Below are 18,135 nucleotides of genomic sequence, written 5' to 3'. Positions count from 1 at the left end.
CCCCAGCGCCGATCACGGCCCGAGTCTGACCCGCCCGCAGCAGGTTATTTATCTATTGACAGGAAACATACCGAGCACTTGTGCACTCGCACGGAAAGGCAAACATCTACTATCATCCGTCCTGTCGAGCAAGATATTCCAGGCTCTGGCCCTCCTCTCTACCGCCATGTACCAAGTCGACATGTCGAAGAATGGCGTCGCAGCCCAACCGTATCCGTTGACCCTGGCCGCCGGTCTGGTCGACTAAGATATAATTGGCGCCACCCAGCGCAACCTCGGTTTGGTGGAGATTCAGCGACTGACATGGGTCTGGTTGTCCTCAGGACTCCTCGCTCGTTTATTAATAATGCGCCGAAAGTTAGTTCTTTGTCGCGTGGTTGGCGACTTCATTCTCGATTTCTCGTCCTTTACCTCGGCCCCCCCTTGCATCATTTGGCTGACGACGAGTATAGGCTTTTCTGTGACGACTTATTAGCATTGCTCATGACCATGTCCACTCGTTGATGGGAATCAAGCCACAATTTCCCCATCCCCGTCATCTTGATTCTTCACACACAGACTCCCGCAGCCGCAAAGAACGCCACAGCCATTCGTCATTGTCTCTCGACAAGCAGCACCCAGGAACATGAGCGATGATGAATCGCAAAGGCCACCGCGGCCGAAGCTTCCAACGCAGCAGTTGACAATTCTTGGTAAGGCATGACCGGGGGGAGACTCAAACGCTCGTGAGGTTGAAACCACGCCTTGCGGTTGCTTGCGCATATAGCAGGGCGAGGAGGTCCGCGTTCCTCGCGCACTTCAAGACTTGCTTTCAGCCCATCCTCTCCTGCTGCTAACAATCACTACAGCTGTTGCAAGGTTTGCAGAACCCCTCGCCACGACCTCTATATATCCATATCTTCCCCAGATGGTCCGCGATTTTGGCGTCGAAGAAACCGAAGTCGCAAAGTGGGCTGGCATTACCTCGGCCGTTTTCTCAGTCTTCCAGAGCTTCTCTGCCGTGCCTTGGGGGAAGATAGCAGACTCGTGGGGGAGGAAACCAAGCCTGATCACCGGCTTGGTGTGCACAATGGCCTGCTTTCTTGTGTGGGGACTGTCAACCAGCTTGCCCATGGCTATTACCGTGCGTGCCATTCAGGGAGCCAGCAACGGAAACAGTTCGTGTCTTTGCATCTTTACCGCCCATGTTTCCAGGTTCGCCATGGCTGACCGTCTTTCTCAGTTGGGATCATTCGAACCATGGTGGCCGAACTGGTGCCCGAGAAAGAGCTTCAACCCAGGGCATTTTCTATCATGCCCCTCGTCTGGGCATTGGGCTCAGTGGTTGGCCCAGCATTTGGCGGATTCTTTGCCGATCCTGCCAGACAATATCCTTCGTTGTTTGGGGGTGTGTGGTTCTTTGAGAAATTTCCATATGCTCTACCCAACTTGATTGCTACCGTCTTCTTCCTCGTCTCCGTCACGGGCGCGACGCTTTTCCTCAAGGTATGCTCTCAGCCGGCCTAACGCTAAGCACCCCTTCTGATGATGCCCGTCTTTTCACCCATAGGAAACACTTGCTGGGAAACGAGATGAACGAGACTGGGGACTGTTGTGGGGCAAACGTCTTGGCCGAGCATTGAAATGGGACAAGACACAGGACAGGCGACGCAGATCTTTTGTAGATGGCGAGGCTACCGCACCTCTTGTTCCCAGCCAAATTCGGCCCAAGAAACCACGCGACTTGCCAACCCCCGGTTCCCCAGAGATCTTTACCAAGCAAACCGTGTTGATTATCCTGGCATACTTCTTCCTTGCTTTGCACTCTGTGGCCTTTGATCAAAATGTCACAGTTTTTCTAAACTACCCTGTAATGGAGCACACTCCTGAAAACACAAAACTCCCCTTCTACTTCAACGGCGGGTTCGGCCTGGGGTCGGGTACCATTGGAACCATATTCATGCTGTATGGAATCACATGTGGTCTTGTCCAGTTTATCCTCTTCTCTCCCATGGTCACGCGATGGGGTGTTCTGAATTGCTATAAAACCTGTTGTGAGGAAACCCTCTCCCGCACATTCAACTGCAAACTTTTGGCCAACAGACTGACGGCGTTAGGTGTCATCATGCCCATTGCCTACATCCTCACGCCATATACATCGTTATTTCCGACATCCGAATCGCGACTCTTGGCCCTTGCCTTCGTCCTCGCGCTCAAGGCGTTCTCGATCATCGTTGCTTTCCCCTCAGTCACCATCCTGCTCACCAACTCGGCCAAGTCGTTGAGAATCTTGGGTACTTTGAATGGCTTCGTCACCATGTTCAGTGGTTTCGGCAGAGCGCTGGGTCCTGCGAGTACTGGGCTTGCCTTCACCTGGGGAGCTAAGAATGGATACGTCGTCACAGCATACTTTTTTCTGGCTGCCATGGCTGTTCTAGGCGCCATTCCCGTCTTCTGGGTTGTCGAGGGTAACGGTCCGACCGCTTCTGCTGAGGACAGCGATGCCGAGGATAATGAAACCCTGGTCAATAGCAGCCGCGTTCTTGCAGATGAATCTGCGATCGACGACTCTGCCATCGAATCAGAAGAGTCAGAACCCTTGCTTGCAAGCCCCAAAAGCGGAGCGGCCTCTACTGCTCGCCAAAACTAATCCCGGCCTGACTCGGAACTGACAAGTAGCGGTCACTGACTGACCCGATTCCTGATCATATTTGTTTCAAGATGATTCCCAACTTCATAGAGAGGGGCATATTAAGACTTGCATAAACGGCGTTGATATTCACATAATCGGCTTAGATTGCATGCGTTGGTTGATGAGAAGAAGAAAAGAGAAGTTTGAATTCATGAAGTACTTTCAGGGCCTGTGATGGGTGTCGCTAGAAATGCTGCAAATTACCGAGTACACGATGCTGATCTACAAAATGTGCATGCTAAACTTCAAAAGCCTCAAAACTCCGCGTACATGCCAGTTCCCCAACACAAGACAGGCGCCATGACAGAAATACACCAGCATTAATATTACGCCACAAAGCCCGTCGATAAGAAGAGAAAGAAGCGGCTTCTGTTGCAGTTTGACTTATCCAGGAACATACTGCAAATTGGCCACATATTGTGAGCCTTCTCCGAAGCCTTCTTGCGTATTCCAATTCCATTCCTCCTGCGCCGCACGTCCTCTCGGGTATGTGGGCTGTAGGTAATCTCCATATTTGTGTGCCTGGCACCGACCGTTCCAGTCCGCTTGTTCGAAGTGTGCTTGTGCTGTATCGTTGATATAGTCAAGGCCCCGGGCATGATCGCCAGCAGAGAAGTCGTCGCCACGCCAGCGAGACAGATCCGCCTCCATGTCTCTCAGGTGTAGGCAGTTTTTTCCAGCCCAGTCATCAATGATACCTGCAATCTCTCGGAACCCATCAGTGTGACCTCCGAATTGCTTAGCCTTGAGTCCGCAGGTGACAAACATGAAACTGTGGATCATTTCGTGTAAGAATGTAGAGATGAGTAGCCGCCGATTGTATTGATTGTCTCTGAGGATAGGCGAGGAAAGCACGATCAATGTTTCCCACCCCCCAAGCCTCGCGCTTCGTCGAAGAGCAGTGGTGCCAACAATGTGATTATCGTACTGCTGTGATGCGGAGTGGCTCCAGTCCCAAGCAACCCTGCGTGTTAGACGACTGGCAAAAAAAAGCTCATTAGATGCAGAAAATATGCTCTGCAAAGCGTCATTGTCCAGTCGAAATTCTGCACCTCGAGACTTTGGGTTGATGAGTGCTTTCAAGATTCGTTCAGGCTGAGAGTCTGGAAATCTGCGGCGGTAACTTGAAATGTGTTGACGGACAAGTCTTGCGGCTTCAAGGTCCTCCAGCGAATGTCCATATCGGTCATGGTCTGTCGAGCTGTCGTCATGATGTGCCGAGGCATCAGATGATATAGACAAACCAGATTCGGTACGTTCCAAAGGGACGGGAATAGCGCTTCGGGTGTGGAAAGCGTTGGAAGCGTCATCCAAAGATGGTGGTTTCGGGGACGGTGAGGGCGACGGGGTTGACAGGCAGTCATCGCCTTGGTGAATAACAAGAAATGCCAATTTCGGCACTGGTACCGAATGCTGCTGGGCCACGTGCTCGTGGAATGCATATTGACAGCCATTGTCGTAAGAGTTATCCGGGTGCCAGTGAGGATTTTTGATCCTACCATGGATGCTGCAATAGTCGTCGTCATGAGTACCTGTATTTATGCTGAAGTCTCGGTAATCGACGTGACGGCAAGCAGTACATGATCCGTCAAGAAGCGGGCTGCGGCTTTGTCTTTCTACCACCCAAAAGGACATGCTATTCGGCAAGCTTCAAATACTGTGGTCCCAACGAGATATTTTCTGTTCGAAAAAAGACAGGGGCCAGCGGAGCTTGTCAGATGAGCGAGGGACGTTTCGATGGTGAAATATAGAAGACAGATATAGATTCAGTTTGTTGGCGGCCGAAAGCAGTTCTTTTGGGCGGTGTACATGGACACGAAGCACCAAGGAAACAAACAGAGAGGGACCCGCGCCAGGCCGGCTGCCGGAGCTGAGCAGTGACGATGGTGGACCAAGCCACTGAGACAGGGCCACCGGGATCAGGGTCTGTGTGACCTGACACCGGACAGCGTGGACGAGTTGGCACCAGCGAGCGATGCGCGCTGCCAGGCACGCAACGATAAACTTGCGGCCACGACGACGGTGAGAAAAAGCCGTGATGCACTGGCTGGGAAAGAAAGTGATGGAGAGCAGTGGAAAGAAGCCAGGCCGGTTGGCACTTCCGAAATTGGTCGAGCTGGTCAGCCTGTTGCCCGCCCAGGTGCTCAACTTTGCTTGAATCCAGTCGGCAAGAGCGTCGTGGCCATCGTTTGCAGGATGCACCTTCCAGCTTCCAGGCAGATATAGGCCTCCTGGGATCCTCTTGGCCCCCCCCTCTCAAGCGCTCTCTCACTCGCTCACGACGTGAACTTTGGCAGAACTTTGGCTCCACGCACATTTCACCCTGTTGCCTGCCCGGAGTACGGCATACTGGAGTCATGGACAGACCTTGGCCACTTGCATCCTTGGGTGCCGTCAACATCAGCCGGCCAGGGAGGGCTGCGTCCAGTTCAGGGCCAAGTCCACCAGCCCCGGCCAAACACGATGTTAGGTACGAAGATGAACACAGATGGAACGAGTCCTCGCCACCAGCTGTGAGTCAGCCACGGTACGAACCAGGAACCGCGCACCTCGAGACCTCATTCGACCCTCAACCACATTTTCCCTGGGGTTGAAGCACCGAGTTGGCAAGCCTCCGTACCATCATTCATCATTGGCGCACACTCGTCCGCACCCGCCAACCCCGGAAACAAGCCTCCAGTGTTATCATCGGCGTCCTTCTCCATGGCCATACTGATGGTGCTCACTGCTCACATGGCGAAAATTTGCATCATGCGTCTTTGTGCGCATCAAGTCACAGTCCCGGCTGCATCTCTCATCACCCTGCATCAACATCAACGTCCAGCCCCACAGCCAGAACATCCAGGGCCACCATGCACACGTTCAGCATAGCCCGTCTGGCGGACTCGTGTTGGTTGCTTGCCGCCTGTCCAGTCGGGTTTCCCAGGCCGACATTGTACAGCAGCTGATGCTCTTCTCCTTGCAGTTGACTCTTTTCCCGTCTTGGTCTATCTGCCGAACATCATAATCAAAATGACTGATTTACCTTTGAACAGAGAAACAGGCAGCGCAGCATCAAATGCTGTCATGCCCGACAGCCCAGCGCAGCATGAACAACAAAACTGCCTTCAACAGACAAGCGGCGCGTTGGGCTCCAGTTACCGAAATTCCCCTGACCGGCATTCGTCAGCCTCACGCCTTAGCACGAATAGGACTTTTGCGCTTCTACTCCGTACATTGTGGATTGATATCAAGCACAGGACGCCCACGACACACTCACACGCAGGGGCAAACAAGTCCCTGAAATCTCGACGGGCTTGTTATGCAGCACACCCAAGGGCGTCCATCCCAGAGCGACTTGAGTTGGCCTCAAATTTCGTGTTTTCTCGTTCAACTCCTGAATTGAAGGGGGGGCCAGCTGTACGCCTGCACTGTAACGCGTGTCTTTGCAAATACCAAAGGCTTCATTGGGCAGCGAGCAATCAAGGTCGCCCAACCGGGCAGGTAGCGCTTGACATCATTCCTACATCGACACAGCTACCCGTTTTTGCCTTGGGCACGCAAATAAGAGACGCATTATGCACTGGTGTCCTGCATTGGATTGCAATCGGAGTTTGGTCATTTGTACACCGGGACATCCATGCTTGTTACCCATCAATTGGGCCTCCCCTGCCCTGCAGCTGATATGTCACCTTGATATGATTATACGGAGTACGGAGTAGCGTGGCCGTATTTGAGGTGTCGCTTTTACCCTGGAGCTGGATCGAGCCTGAAATGGAGTCAATTTTTGTTGCACCGAAAAGGAGCTGAGCTGTCTGAGGTGCCAGGGAAAGAGCTGGCATTCGAACGAGACTCTAGCTACTACTGGTCGGGTTTTCAGTTCTGTTTCAGAGAGATTTGGACACGTGTGAAGCATTACCATGTGAAGCTCGACGAGAAAGTCTTTGCTGTGCAAGTCTAAGCAAAATCTATAATGTTATACCACCAACTTGCCTTTGCGATAGCCTAATCACCATATACTAGACCACACGTCTTTATCACCAAGCTACAACCATATACCAAAAAATATTCATAGCCGCGCCGGCTTTCCACACTGTAAGCACTGATTGAAAACTCATTGACGCTCATGTAATGTATCGAATCTCGCTCAAGTACGCAAGTGTCTTTGACCGTGCCCAAAACGCCATGATATGCAGTCAATATCTACCGTGGCCTATATGTTGGATCGCCTAATCTTCCAATAAACTTGACCTCATCTGCCTGACGTGCCAGAGCGCGTCGCATCCTGTGCGTATACTCTCTTCTCTTTTCATTTTCCACATTGCTCTCCGGGTCCTGGAACTCAAAATCCGTCCCGTCAAACAACGGGAACTTGGTGAAGCTCACGAGACCTAGTTTTTCTCCAGTCCACAGCAGAATATTGTCGTTGTTTGGCCGGTCGTTGCCATGGTTGGATTTCGTTGATACGATTTTGCGGGCCATGTCATCTGAGCCGGCCGTGGAAGCAAACAATGAGGACGCCTCTTCCGCATCACTACGCCCAATCTTCATTCGCCGACACTCGGTAGACCCGTCTCGCTCAAACCATTTGATGAACCCCGATCCATCTGAGAAGACAATTTTGGAGCCGTGGTTGGCCACGGATAAAATGGTGGATGACGCAGCAGTTTGCCTGTTTTTCGTTACAGAATTCTGCAGAGTCGACTTCTCGCCGGCGCCAGCTGCCGAACTGAGACCGTAGATCTCAAGAGACCCCTTAGATTTGTAGCCACCGGCGGCGATCAAGGTCCTTCCTTCGCCGTCTGATTTCAACTGGGCCACCTGCTCAGTTGTGAGTTCACCGTGGCGGCGCACTTCCGTGTCGACGGTGGAGAATGGATACGGCAGGGCGGCCAAGCTCTTGATCAATGCACCAGAGTAGATGGATCCTACTATGGCCGGAAATTTCCGCCGATCGTAGTGCAATATATTGGAAAATCGGCCAGAGACGTAAATGTCGTCCGACACTAGATTATGTGAGCCAGGCCGAGGAAGATGGAGGATGCTAATGGGAGTAGGCTGGGACAACGATGCGTATGGGGGAAGCGGTTTGGTGTCGAAGATCATCTTGAAAACATCGGTCCCGCCCCACTGGATTTCGTCGAGTCGTTCAACTAAATCTCGAGATTTCATTGCCCTCGTACGAAAATCGTGAAGATGAATGCCCAGAGAAGTGCCCACAGTCAAGGGAACCCCTTGATCTACGGCTGATAGGGTCGTGATGGACCACTCGAATGATTCCCGACTTACAGCCTCTAGACGATTCAGGTCCACTTCAATGAGATCTGGGAACATGAATTAGTAATTGTTCGGGACGGGTGGCAGAGGCAAGAGTTGTGAGTAATCCTTACGACTTTGGACGGCAAAGAAGGCTTTGTGGCCATCATTATTCACGCTGACACACTCCGTAACACCGGTGTCTACCTTCTTGGACCGTTTGCTGTTCTGATCACCAGGACCGTCAATGAAGAGTATACCCGGATTGCTGGAGGCCAGGATGCCGCCCTGCCGACCTCGTGTCCCGTTGATATCCCACAGACAAACCGACCCGTCATCCAAGGGAGACACTGCCAACATGGTCCCGACACCGTCGTTCCCGCCGTGGGGACTGTATAATGCCATTCCGCGTACTTCTATGGTTGCCTCAACTCCGCGGTCGTGTAGGCGCGGGGTTTGCAGCCAGTTCACGCATGTAGGACAATGTCTTTGAACATATTCGTCGTACCATGATACTCGTTCGCCTGGGAATACAGGATCCCAGTTGGCCATATCCTGCAGCTTCCGAGAGCGGCTGGTAAGGCTGCATGTCGTCAAGCAGTCGTCTCGATATGTTGTGTCGGTAGGGGAGGAACCAGCACCACCGTCTATTTGGATGGGATCATGAACAGAGGCATCTTCATGTGGCTCTACCACGGGCCGGGAAATATTGCGGCGATGCTGGAGTGATTGGTACCATTGCGAATTCTCGAAGGACAAGAGCTTCCACAACTCGTCATCGAGGCAGAGCTTGCGGAGCCTGTGGCAGACAAGTTGCAGCTTGGTAATATGGTATGGCTCGAGATCTGAAACGTCATGTCAACCATGTTTGGTTAGCTAGTCGTCTGTTTTTAGAGGCACAGAATGTGCAGAGTCTATGGAGGAAAAAAGAACTAGTTTGCCCAGCAGGCCTACTTGAAGGTTGAGGGCGAAGGCGAAGGGGCAACGGCTTACAGCTTAATATTTGGAGAAGAAGCTCATCCGGGAGCTCGTCCCACGACGATGGATTCCCGGGCGAAGCCATAGTACATGGTGACGAGCAAGCGGGAAAGCCGGGACCAGAGATAGCACTATCAAGGAAGAATATTGGCTGGATGGAACGAAACGGTTCCAGGACAAGAGAGAGGAGAGAAGACAAGTCGGTCGGCTGCAACGCTGCGGACGGCAGAGACGGCAGCAAAGCCGGTCGTGGCCCCGAGTCGAGGGACAGCGCAGGATGACTTTCGGATGTTGGTGTGCTCGGAACAAAGGGCCAGGAATGGGGGCCGAAGGGGGAAGACAGGAATGCGACTTGTTCATGCAAGCCTGGTGGAAAGAACCCAAGTCATAAAAGCCATTGGCGGTGCCGACTTGGACTGCTCCAACGGCGACAAACACCGCCGGGCGGTTTGCGGTTTGCGGTTTGCGATCTACGACGTGCGACTGCGACTGCGGTTTGCTTGGCGTCGGGTTGTTCAGGTTGACGATATTGATGGGGCAGGGAAGGAGCATCGGCCGAAGTTTGAGGAAAGAGCACCGGAGCTTGAATTGGGCTGCTGGCTGGCCGGGACGGGACTAGCTGTTGCGGGAAGCAGAGCACGCACTTGGGAGGAAGGCGGATGGTCGCGGCAACATTGAAACTCTAATCACTCGAGAGTCGAGAGTCGAGACTGACTGACTGTGAGTGGACGCCAAGTCCGCCGCGCCTCGTATCTCCTCCAAATAAATCCGAGGACCGGCGCCTGGTGTGCAGCTCATGTCCATGTCTTTGCCTTGTCGAATCAGTCGCTTGCTGACCACCGATGCGCGCGTAGGTGCGCGTTGATGCCAATGGAGAAACCTCGATGGCGCCCACCCCTAGATTCGAAGAGGCGCCCTACCTACCCGGGCTGAGCAAGGCCAATTGTCTCCAACTAGAAGAAAGAGGATTGTCGAACTGGGTTGGGAAGACGGGCCTGCTTTTCTACAAGTTCTCGACCACGGCTCTAGCCATCCTCCCGAGCGAAACACAAACATCTATGATCTGACCAGTTCTCTCGGACTCCGACTGATGAATTGCATTTGTTGGAGTGGTTACCGATCCACAAACCCCACGAACCCACAATGAAGTACCTTTTCATAGCACGCTTGCGTACGGAGTATGCACGAGGGGGGAAGGAAATTCCACTTGAGCACGGTGCATGGTAACAAAAGAGTTGGAACCGCTACGGAGTACATGACACCTGGAGACTCGGTGAAGCAGCCAACTCCCCTGGCCTATCTACCTAGGTCGGTACGGTAGATCGTTGGGGTTCTGGACACCGGACAGCGTGCTGACATACATTCACGGCCTCTATGCATCCGCTTACCAAGAACAATTTCAGTGGATCTAGTGGCAGAGTCTTCGATGAACAGAAGAATCGTCAACCTTGGAGGTACACGTTGCAGATATCATTCTCCGGCTTAGGATGGAGAGGCAGTGTTTGCTTTTGTCCCGAAAGACAGAGTTGCAAATCCAATCATTCTTAAGTTTCTGTTTCGATTGACTTTAGCCATCTAGCCAGCTCAGAAGCCACAAACATCGGCTGCCAAGTTGCCAACGTGGGTGCTCGAGTCAATCATCAGTCCAGGTGGTTTGGAACTTGCAAAGGGCCACGGAGAAAACCGCACGCGAGATATTGGCAATTTACGTGCTTGGCTTGAACTGCGAAACTAGATTTGTACATGTAAAATGGCCTAAGATCGTAAATGCTGAGCTATATAAGGGATATTACATATAGAACAAAATATTCTTACGATCTGGTTTGCTACTTGACTTTTACCTGCTGCCCACCATGGCGGACGAAATAATCTTTCTTGGAAAAAATAAAGGGGTCTAGAATATATCCTCAGCTCACTAAGTGCAAATGCTTGTCCGCTTGTTTCTGTTTTATTTCGAACGCCAGACTACTTCTGTGTGACTGACAATTTCTTCTTGCCGGCAATTCACCGCCCGCGGATTGAAGTGACCTTGCCGCCCTTCCATCAACAAACCCAGCCGAGACATCGTCGACGGAGCATTTGGCCAAAGCCAGGCCTGTTTTCTTCTTTTGCAAGCAAGGGTGCAATATCCACCGGAGCCTACCGCGTTTGGGCCACCACACACCGTGTCGTGTTTGCACAGTCCAACTCCAACTCCTTGCAGCCCGGTGATGTTGTGAAGTCGAGTGAGAGACCTGTCGACTCACCATTTGCAGTCACTAGCTGACAATTGACTGAAAGCAGCGTAGCAACACTGCTGTGGGAAAGACCGAAAAACCTACACGAGAGACTAGGCGCACAATCCGGGACTGCTCAGCTCCGCGACTAGCATGGAGTCGGACTCTGTTGACGTATGTTTCTTTGCAAGTTGACGGGATTTCTTTCTCCTCAAGACATGCCATGACGGAGCTCTAACCATGATGTTTGATAGTCTGTTCAATGGACCGACATGACTGAAGCCCTGAATGGGCTGGATCAGAGACGAACAAACAACACGTCCCAAGACCGCGTTAACCCTTTCTCTGACACTGTTTGCGACGGTGAAATTCTCCAGCTCCAAAATCTCGAGACTTGCGATGCTTCCAGTGCTAGGCCAAAAGGCTTCGTGGCAGAGCATCCGTCTTGGAAGCCGTCACAGTCTACCGGAAGCCATGTCTCTTACTGCCTCAAGCCCATTCTTCAGGATGAAGACTATACAAATTCCGAGTGGGAAACCGTCGCACCTGATGAGGACGTCATTCTCAAACCAAGCATCAATCGCGGACAGCGTGTGCAAAACGCCGGCCGCTCATTCCAGGCCCATGATTCTCTGGATCGCGTTGGTCAACTTGCGGAGCGCACACAGTACAGAAATACTGCTTTCATTCCGACGACCTCGTCTCGCAACTTGGGTCGTGCAATGACAATGCTCAACAGCAATCGACCCAAGCATGCTTCTCAGTGGCCGCGAGCATCCAGCGTCTACGAAGATGACACTGCCGTCGACAAGTCTCAGCGTCAGGACTGGCACCCTGAAACCTTTCGCACTCTGGCCCAGAACCGGCCGGCCACACTGGGTTTTGGCCGGAACGCCCAAGGTGAACTGGTAGCCAGCTACTCCAAGTCGTCCAGCCGAGCGAGCAACGATCCCTTCAAATTCGACGGCGCAGACTATTCCGTGTTTCTCCAGCCCTCGGCCGAGAAAGAAGTCAGTAGAGCTCTCTACCGCGCAGAAGCCTCCAGCGAAGCCCTGAGCACGCGCGTCTGCTCTCCGCAAAGGGGTGAACAGCAGAGTCTGCGGAGGCAGTTCCAGCCAGGCTCGTTTTATGACAACGCCGCCATTCAATCCACTTAGAAAGTCGATGATGCGGTCAAAGTCCCGGTTATAAAGCACGCTCACTTGAGTCCGAGTACCAACGAGCACCCACTGTCCAGGCTCGATGAGCTAGTGAACATCACAGCTGCTGAAAAGGACACCGGAAGCGACTGGCAGACCATGACAACGGAACAAGCCCCCCACAGGGCCTTGGAACTGACGCTTCGGCTGGATAGAGACGCGGGGAGCAGTCTAGCCAATGTGTCGGATGTGTCCGAGTACGAATCGTTCGGTCACTTTCTTGGTGCTGATGCAGACTCCAAGGACCCCCATCAGACTCGCCAACAGGCAAACATGTTTTCCAACCGAGATCATGCCCGAACATCACCCCGTGGGCTCTCTCAGTCGACTTACAAGACTTCTCGACCTCCTTCTGCTCGTCCCTTGGCGGCAGTCCGGCAACTCAGCCGCCTGTCAAGCGATGTCTCGAACAGACCGAAGTTTTCGAGCAAACTCTCCCAGATGCGCAAGCCGATAATGAGCTACAGCAGCCTAGATTCCGAGCCAGAGCAGAGCAAGTTCGACACCACACCTCCCAGGTCTCCTAGAGCCGCTGTGGAAGTTTTCACCCCCCGACACGGCAGATGGTCCGGTCCGCGGCATAGACAGGATTCTCGGGGGATTCTGGGCCATGGAAACCACGACATAAGCGGGTTACATAAATCCAGAGATTTTGCCCACGAGGACCCCTCAGCTGACTATAATGTTCCGAGCCTTCCCTTCCCACTTATAAGTCTGCAGGAAGCGGCTCTTCGCCAGTCCCAGGGCACCACCCGAGGAGAGCCAGACTACAATACGTCCGGCTCCATGTGCGTCTCCAAAGGACGCTCCCGCACAATCAGCACCGTTTCTTCGTACGGACCCAAAACCCCAATCACGCTTGCGGGAGACTTCTCGGATACTAGTGGCATACCCAAGCCGCCACAGGCGTATCGCCGACACAGCCCCGCGAGGGCTCTCCGTAAGTCCCTTGACGGTAATATCTTTCACAAGTGCCGAGCCTTTATCTAATCCTGTTCCCTCAAGCGTACGACCCGACCCAAGGACAAGTCAACTCGTCGGCCGTTATCGACCCCAATTCGGGCTCATTCTTCCGCAACTCCCTCCCAACCAACACGTCGCTCCTCAGCGCGCGCTTCTTTCGCCTTAGCGGCTTCTCGGCACGCACTCGCGAGCGTCGAGATGATGAAAGCAGGCACACGTCTCGGGCACCAAATTTCAAGCACGGCTTCTTCACACCGTCGGAATCAGACCTGATCCACTCCGCCAGGGAGGATATTCTGTGCCGCCGCCGCCGACACGGGTGTAGCGAGGAAGACGCGCACCAACGACGGGTGTTCTTGGTCATTTTTGTCACGGCCGTCTTCTTCCCGCTGATCGGGGTGTTGGCGCTGTACGGAAAGTTTGATGCGACGATTGCATGGTACGGCAAAGGCGAGAGGGGCTGTTTGACGCAGGAGCAGAGGGGCACGTTGAAACAGCAGCTCTGGGTTGAGGGGGTGCTGTATCCGGGGCTGATTATCTCGCTGGTTGTGTACTATTCCGTCCATGGATGATGACGGGACGGGAAGCCAGTGCCAGCATGGCTATAGAGGTGCAGGAGCTTTCGTATCAGGGCAAGGCGTTCGCGGTCTATGGTCGAGGATGTGATGAGGCTTTGGAGGCAACAGCTGGTCGCGTCTTGAAGGATCGACAATGCATGGAAATGGAAAAACTCGATATTTACACCAAGCAATCGACGAATAGAGCGGTATATTGAGAGCTTCGCCGCCTATTCCAAAAATATGGGCCAGCTCGAAAAAGAAGGTCACAAATGGAACAGTGTGAATGCAATCTGGGACCTTATTGCTCCTCTTGGCAACATCTAGGCGAGTCAAGACTGCTGTTCTCCCATTGCCCAAATTCCCAGCCAAGAATGGCCGTCTCTAGGACTCACTTGCTGTTTGACGAGGTTTTTGAGCCGCTTGCCGAGGTATATGTCGATCCTCCATTACCATTGTTGTGGTAGGTACTACCGTTGGGATTGGAATAGTAGTACGAGCCATCGCTACAGCAGACTTAATGTCGTATGTCACCACAACTAGAGGTATGCACTTACGTGTTGGAGTAGTGGTACGAGTTGGAGTTTGACGCACTGCTTCCGTAGTCTCGGGCGCAGTAGTGGTTGCCCTAGTGTCACGGGACCGGTCAGCAAGAGCTTGGTGGGCAGCGCTTGTTATACGTGGATACGAACCTGGGAGTTGGTGCCAGAGGACTTGTACGTGTAGTCGGGCATGATGAGTGATTGGAAGAGATGCGAGGCTAGGAGGATTCCTCAATGAATGATGTCTGGTGTTGTCACGGGTGTAGATGGAAGAAGAGAAGAGACGAGTTGTGGAAGCAGAGTTTTGGGTGGGCCTTTATTTATATACGTGAAGCAAGAGCACTTGACCGACTCACGCGACGAGTCCACAATAGAAGCCTTGTTTGCCAAGATGCAAGCGCACAGTCGTGCTGCATTCTGGTATCTACATCCTAGCTCGTTCACGTCACAGTCTCTGCTGTGATGCTTGTCAAAGTATCTGTTTTCCTAGCCCTGCTTGAGAAGAATGAAGTCATGATTTTATACGTCGTCTTGGTCGCCTGCTGCTAGGCGTCTATCAGCCCGTTTTTCCATCGACAGACAAGGGTAGTTCACAATGGATGACTTGGGGAGAGCGGCAATGCCCGGACTTCGCATTCACAAGTTGGTAGGCTCCGATGCGACAAGGACCAGCCCCGGGACTTAATTTTTGGGTCAGCACAGCACCAGGTCATTCTTGGCATGGAGTGTGAGTCTGTACAGGCTTGCTCAAAGCTCAGCCAGGTCACAGAACTGCCATGGCAGATTCCCTGTTTGGCGAGCCGTGTCTCTTGATAACGGAAGCCGAGACAAATTGCACCGACTAAGAGTACGTTGTGAAGACTACGTGGTAAAGAATTATTGGAATCATCACTTTTCTGCTGGGCACTCCGAAGCTTCATTCATGGCTTTGTACGGCGTCGGTGTGTTCCTGGAATATTAGGCCACAGCATTGGCTACAACAGGACTAGCGCAGCGCAGCCTTGAAGACCTCCCTTTCTGGCTGGCTTGCCCGGCTACTCCAACCCCACTTGTCCATGTCCCAACTCTAGCGGGCCCACACGGCCCAAGGAAAAAAAAGTTCTTGAAAAAAAAAATCACAAAAATTTTGGCTGACGAGAAAGAGAGAATTTCTACACCGAAATACCCCACTACTGCGTTCCGCCCTTCTCCTCGCTCTTCTTCCCTTCAGCCGTTTTCGACACCCGACGATTCTGTCCTCCACCTCCTCCTCCTCCTCCTCCTCCCGTTCAGACACATTTCAAAATGGCTGACGAAGTTTACGACGGTGCCATTGGTATCGACCTGGGTGCGTAATTTGAACTTGTTTGTCAATCCGTCTGTTGAGCATCTGGTGTGCAACCGAGGTGTCTTGTTCGGACGGGCGGTCGCGCTCCATTTGTCGCTGCAAGGCTTGGCGGACGCATATCAAGATTTTTCATCATGGGATTGATTAAAGACTGGCCATGCTAACAATCCATCACAGGTACCACCTACTCTTGCGTGGCCATCTACGAAGGTACAAATGTCGAAATCATTGCCAACGAGCAGGGTTCGTTCACCACTCCCTCATTCGTCTCCTTCACCGACAAGGAGCGTCTGATCGGTCATGCTGCCAAGAACAATGCTGCCATGAACCCCAAGAACACCGTCTTCGATGCCAAGTGAGTTTTGATGCAAAAATGAAGAAATGCACCTGTCACCGTCGGGTTGATTCTTTGACGCTGCCGCCTTTCGTTGTTGCTCGAACGCTGACAAGGCCTCCAGGCGTCTGATTGGTCGTCGCTTCGATGATCCTACCGTCAAGAAGGACATTGAGTCCTGGCCTTTCACCATCATTAACGATGCCGGTCAGCCCAAGGTCCAGGTCGAGTACCTCGGCGAGACGAAGCAGTTCTCTGCTCAGGAGATCTCTGCCATGGTTCTCCTCAAGGTACGCTTTATTACGGCCCGGTCGCGGCGTTTCATGTCTCTTCCGTGACGACCCGAGCGTTCTTGACCTAACTACTCTCGCAGATGAAGGAGATTGCCGAGACCAAGCTCGGTAAGAAGGTCGAGAAGGCCGTCATCACTGTCCCCGCCTACTTCAACGACAACCAGCGTCAGGCTACCAAGGATGCCGGTGCAATCGCCGGCCTCAATGTCCTTCGTATCATTAACGAGCCTACTGCCGCCGCCATTGCCTACGGCCTGGGCTCTGGCAAGTCCGAGAAGGAGCGCAACGTCCTGATCTACGATCTGGGCGGTGGTACTTTTGATGTATCCCTCCTCGTCATCCAGGGCGATGTCTTTACCGTCAAGGCCACCAATGGTGACACCCACCTTGGTGGTCAAGACTTCGACACGAACCTTCTCAATCACTGCCGGGATGCCTTCACTCGCGAGACCAAGAAGGACCTCAGCAGTGATGCCCGTGCCCTGCGAAGACTCCGTACTGCTTGTGAGCGTGCCAAGCGTACCCTGTCCAACGGCACCCAGGCCACCATTGAGATCGACTCTCTCTTCGACGGTCAGGACTTCAGCATCACCATCACCCGTGCCCGTTTTGAGAACCTCAACGCCGAAGCTTTCTCTGGCACTCTCCAGCCTGTTGTTCAGGTTCTCAAGGATGCTGGCATCGACAAGCGAGCTGTTGACGAGATTGTTCTGGTCGGTGGTTCTACACGTATTCCCAAGATTCAGAAGCTTCTGTCTGAGTTTTTCAACGGTAAGCAGCTTGAGAAGAGCATCAATCCTGATGAGGCTGTTGCCTATGGCGCTGCTGTCCAAGCCGGTATCCTCTCCGGCAAGGCCACCTCCGCTGAAACCGCCGACCTCCTGCTTCTCGATGTCGTTCCCCTGTCTCTGGGTGTTGCCATGGAGGGTAACATCTTCGCTCCTGTCGTCACCCGTGGACAGACTGTTCCGTGCTTGAAGAAAAGGTGAGCTTTTTTTTTTGTCGTCAAGATTGTGTCTGTTCACCAATTCCATGACATCCGTTGCTTGCCCACTTGGACAGGCTTATCCCTCCACATTTGTGAGTGGATGCAAGCGCTCGCCGGCGTCAGTCACTCAGCATTCCATGTGTCTTTTGGTGTGGCCATATATCGGTATTTCACAAGCCATCACTAGCAGGTACTGACAAGTCGATCAATAGAACCTTCACCACGGTTGCCGACAATCAGCAAACTGTCCAGTTCCCCGTTTACCAGGGTGAGCGAGTCAACTGTGAGGACAACACCTCTCTGGGAGAGTTCACTCTTGCTCCCATCCCCCCAATGCGTGCTGGCGAGGCCGTCCTGGAGTGTGTCTTTGAGGTCGATGTCAATGGCATCCTGAAAGTCACCGCCACTGAGAAGACCTCTGGCCGCAGTGCCAACATCACCATCGCCAACTCTGTCGGCAAACTTTCCACGGGCGAGATCGAGAAGATGATCTCTGACGCTGAGGCCTTCAAGAGCAACGACGAGGCTTTCAGCAAGCGATTTGAGGCCAAGCAGCAACTCGAGTCCTATATTGGCCGAGTTGAGGAGATTGTCACGGACCCCGCACTCTCTCTTAAGCTTAAGCGTGGCCAGAAGGAGAAGATTGAGCAGACCATCTCGGAGGCCATGGCCACTCTTGAGATCGCCGACAGCTCTGCCGAGGACCTCAAAAAGCAGGAGCTTGCCCTCAAGCGCATTGTTACAAAGAACTTGTCTTCCCGATAAATGTATTAGCTCAGCATTGGCGCTGGAAAGGGCTGAATGGGCGATGTGACGAAAACGATCTTACGTT

General features: G+C 52.9%; 7 protein-coding genes across 7 annotated transcripts; 4 read left to right on the top strand and 3 right to left on the bottom strand.

Annotated features, from left to right (window-relative positions):
* Positions 1-625: 625 nt before the first annotated feature.
* MAM_05372 (Major Facilitator Superfamily protein) lies at positions 626-2,629 on the top strand (the record flags this gene model as incomplete). The annotated part of the gene is made up of 4 exons (XM_040824170.1): positions 626-692; positions 849-1,157; positions 1,223-1,485; positions 1,550-2,629. 4 exons carry the CDS (start codon positions 626-628, stop codon positions 2,627-2,629), a joined length of 1,719 nt encoding a protein of 572 aa, XP_040677882.1.
* A 426-nt stretch (positions 2,630-3,055) lies between these two features.
* Positions 3,056-4,306, bottom strand: MAM_05371 (uncharacterized protein; the record flags this gene model as incomplete). Its single annotated transcript, XM_040824169.1, has 1 exon — positions 3,056-4,306. One exon carries the CDS (start codon positions 4,304-4,306, stop codon positions 3,056-3,058), a length of 1,251 nt encoding a protein of 416 aa, XP_040677881.1.
* Positions 4,307-6,853: 2,547 nt separating this feature from the next.
* Positions 6,854-8,969, bottom strand: MAM_05370 (F-box domain containing protein; the record flags this gene model as incomplete). Its single annotated transcript, XM_040824168.1, has 4 exons — positions 6,854-7,780; positions 7,940-7,974; positions 8,041-8,751; positions 8,900-8,969. The coding sequence occupies 4 exons, from the start codon at positions 8,967-8,969 to the stop codon at positions 6,854-6,856; spliced, it is 1,743 nt and encodes a 580-aa protein (XP_040677880.1).
* A 2,284-nt stretch (positions 8,970-11,253) lies between these two features.
* On the top strand, positions 11,254-12,257 carry MAM_05369 (uncharacterized protein; the record flags this gene model as incomplete). The annotated part of the gene is made up of 2 exons (XM_040824167.1): positions 11,254-11,274; positions 11,355-12,257. The coding sequence occupies 2 exons, from the start codon at positions 11,254-11,256 to the stop codon at positions 12,255-12,257; spliced, it is 924 nt and encodes a 307-aa protein (XP_040677879.1).
* A 141-nt stretch (positions 12,258-12,398) lies between these two features.
* MAM_05368 (uncharacterized protein) lies at positions 12,399-13,834 on the top strand (the record flags this gene model as incomplete). The annotated part of the gene is made up of 2 exons (XM_040824166.1): positions 12,399-13,239; positions 13,305-13,834. The coding sequence occupies 2 exons, from the start codon at positions 12,399-12,401 to the stop codon at positions 13,832-13,834; spliced, it is 1,371 nt and encodes a 456-aa protein (XP_040677878.1).
* A 376-nt stretch (positions 13,835-14,210) lies between these two features.
* MAM_05367 (uncharacterized protein) lies at positions 14,211-14,553 on the bottom strand (the record flags this gene model as incomplete). Its single annotated transcript, XM_040824165.1, has 3 exons — positions 14,211-14,325; positions 14,377-14,447; positions 14,512-14,553. The coding sequence occupies 3 exons, from the start codon at positions 14,551-14,553 to the stop codon at positions 14,211-14,213; spliced, it is 228 nt and encodes a 75-aa protein (XP_040677877.1).
* A 1,092-nt stretch (positions 14,554-15,645) lies between these two features.
* Positions 15,646-18,068, top strand: MAM_05366 (heat shock protein 70; the record flags this gene model as incomplete). The annotated part of the gene is made up of 5 exons (XM_040824164.1): positions 15,646-15,688; positions 15,866-16,043; positions 16,147-16,312; positions 16,396-17,300; positions 17,516-18,068. 5 exons carry the CDS (start codon positions 15,646-15,648, stop codon positions 18,066-18,068), a joined length of 1,845 nt encoding a protein of 614 aa, XP_040677876.1.
* Between the last annotated feature and the right edge of the window lie 67 nt (positions 18,069-18,135).

Source organism: Metarhizium album (assembly GCF_000804445.1).
Source record: "Metarhizium album ARSEF 1941 chromosome Unknown scaffold_13, whole genome shotgun sequence".
Lineage (NCBI taxonomy): Eukaryota > Fungi > Ascomycota > Sordariomycetes > Hypocreales > Clavicipitaceae > Metarhizium > Metarhizium album.
Note: the sequence above shows the minus strand (reverse complement) of the source record. Positions and strands in the feature narration are given on the sequence as shown.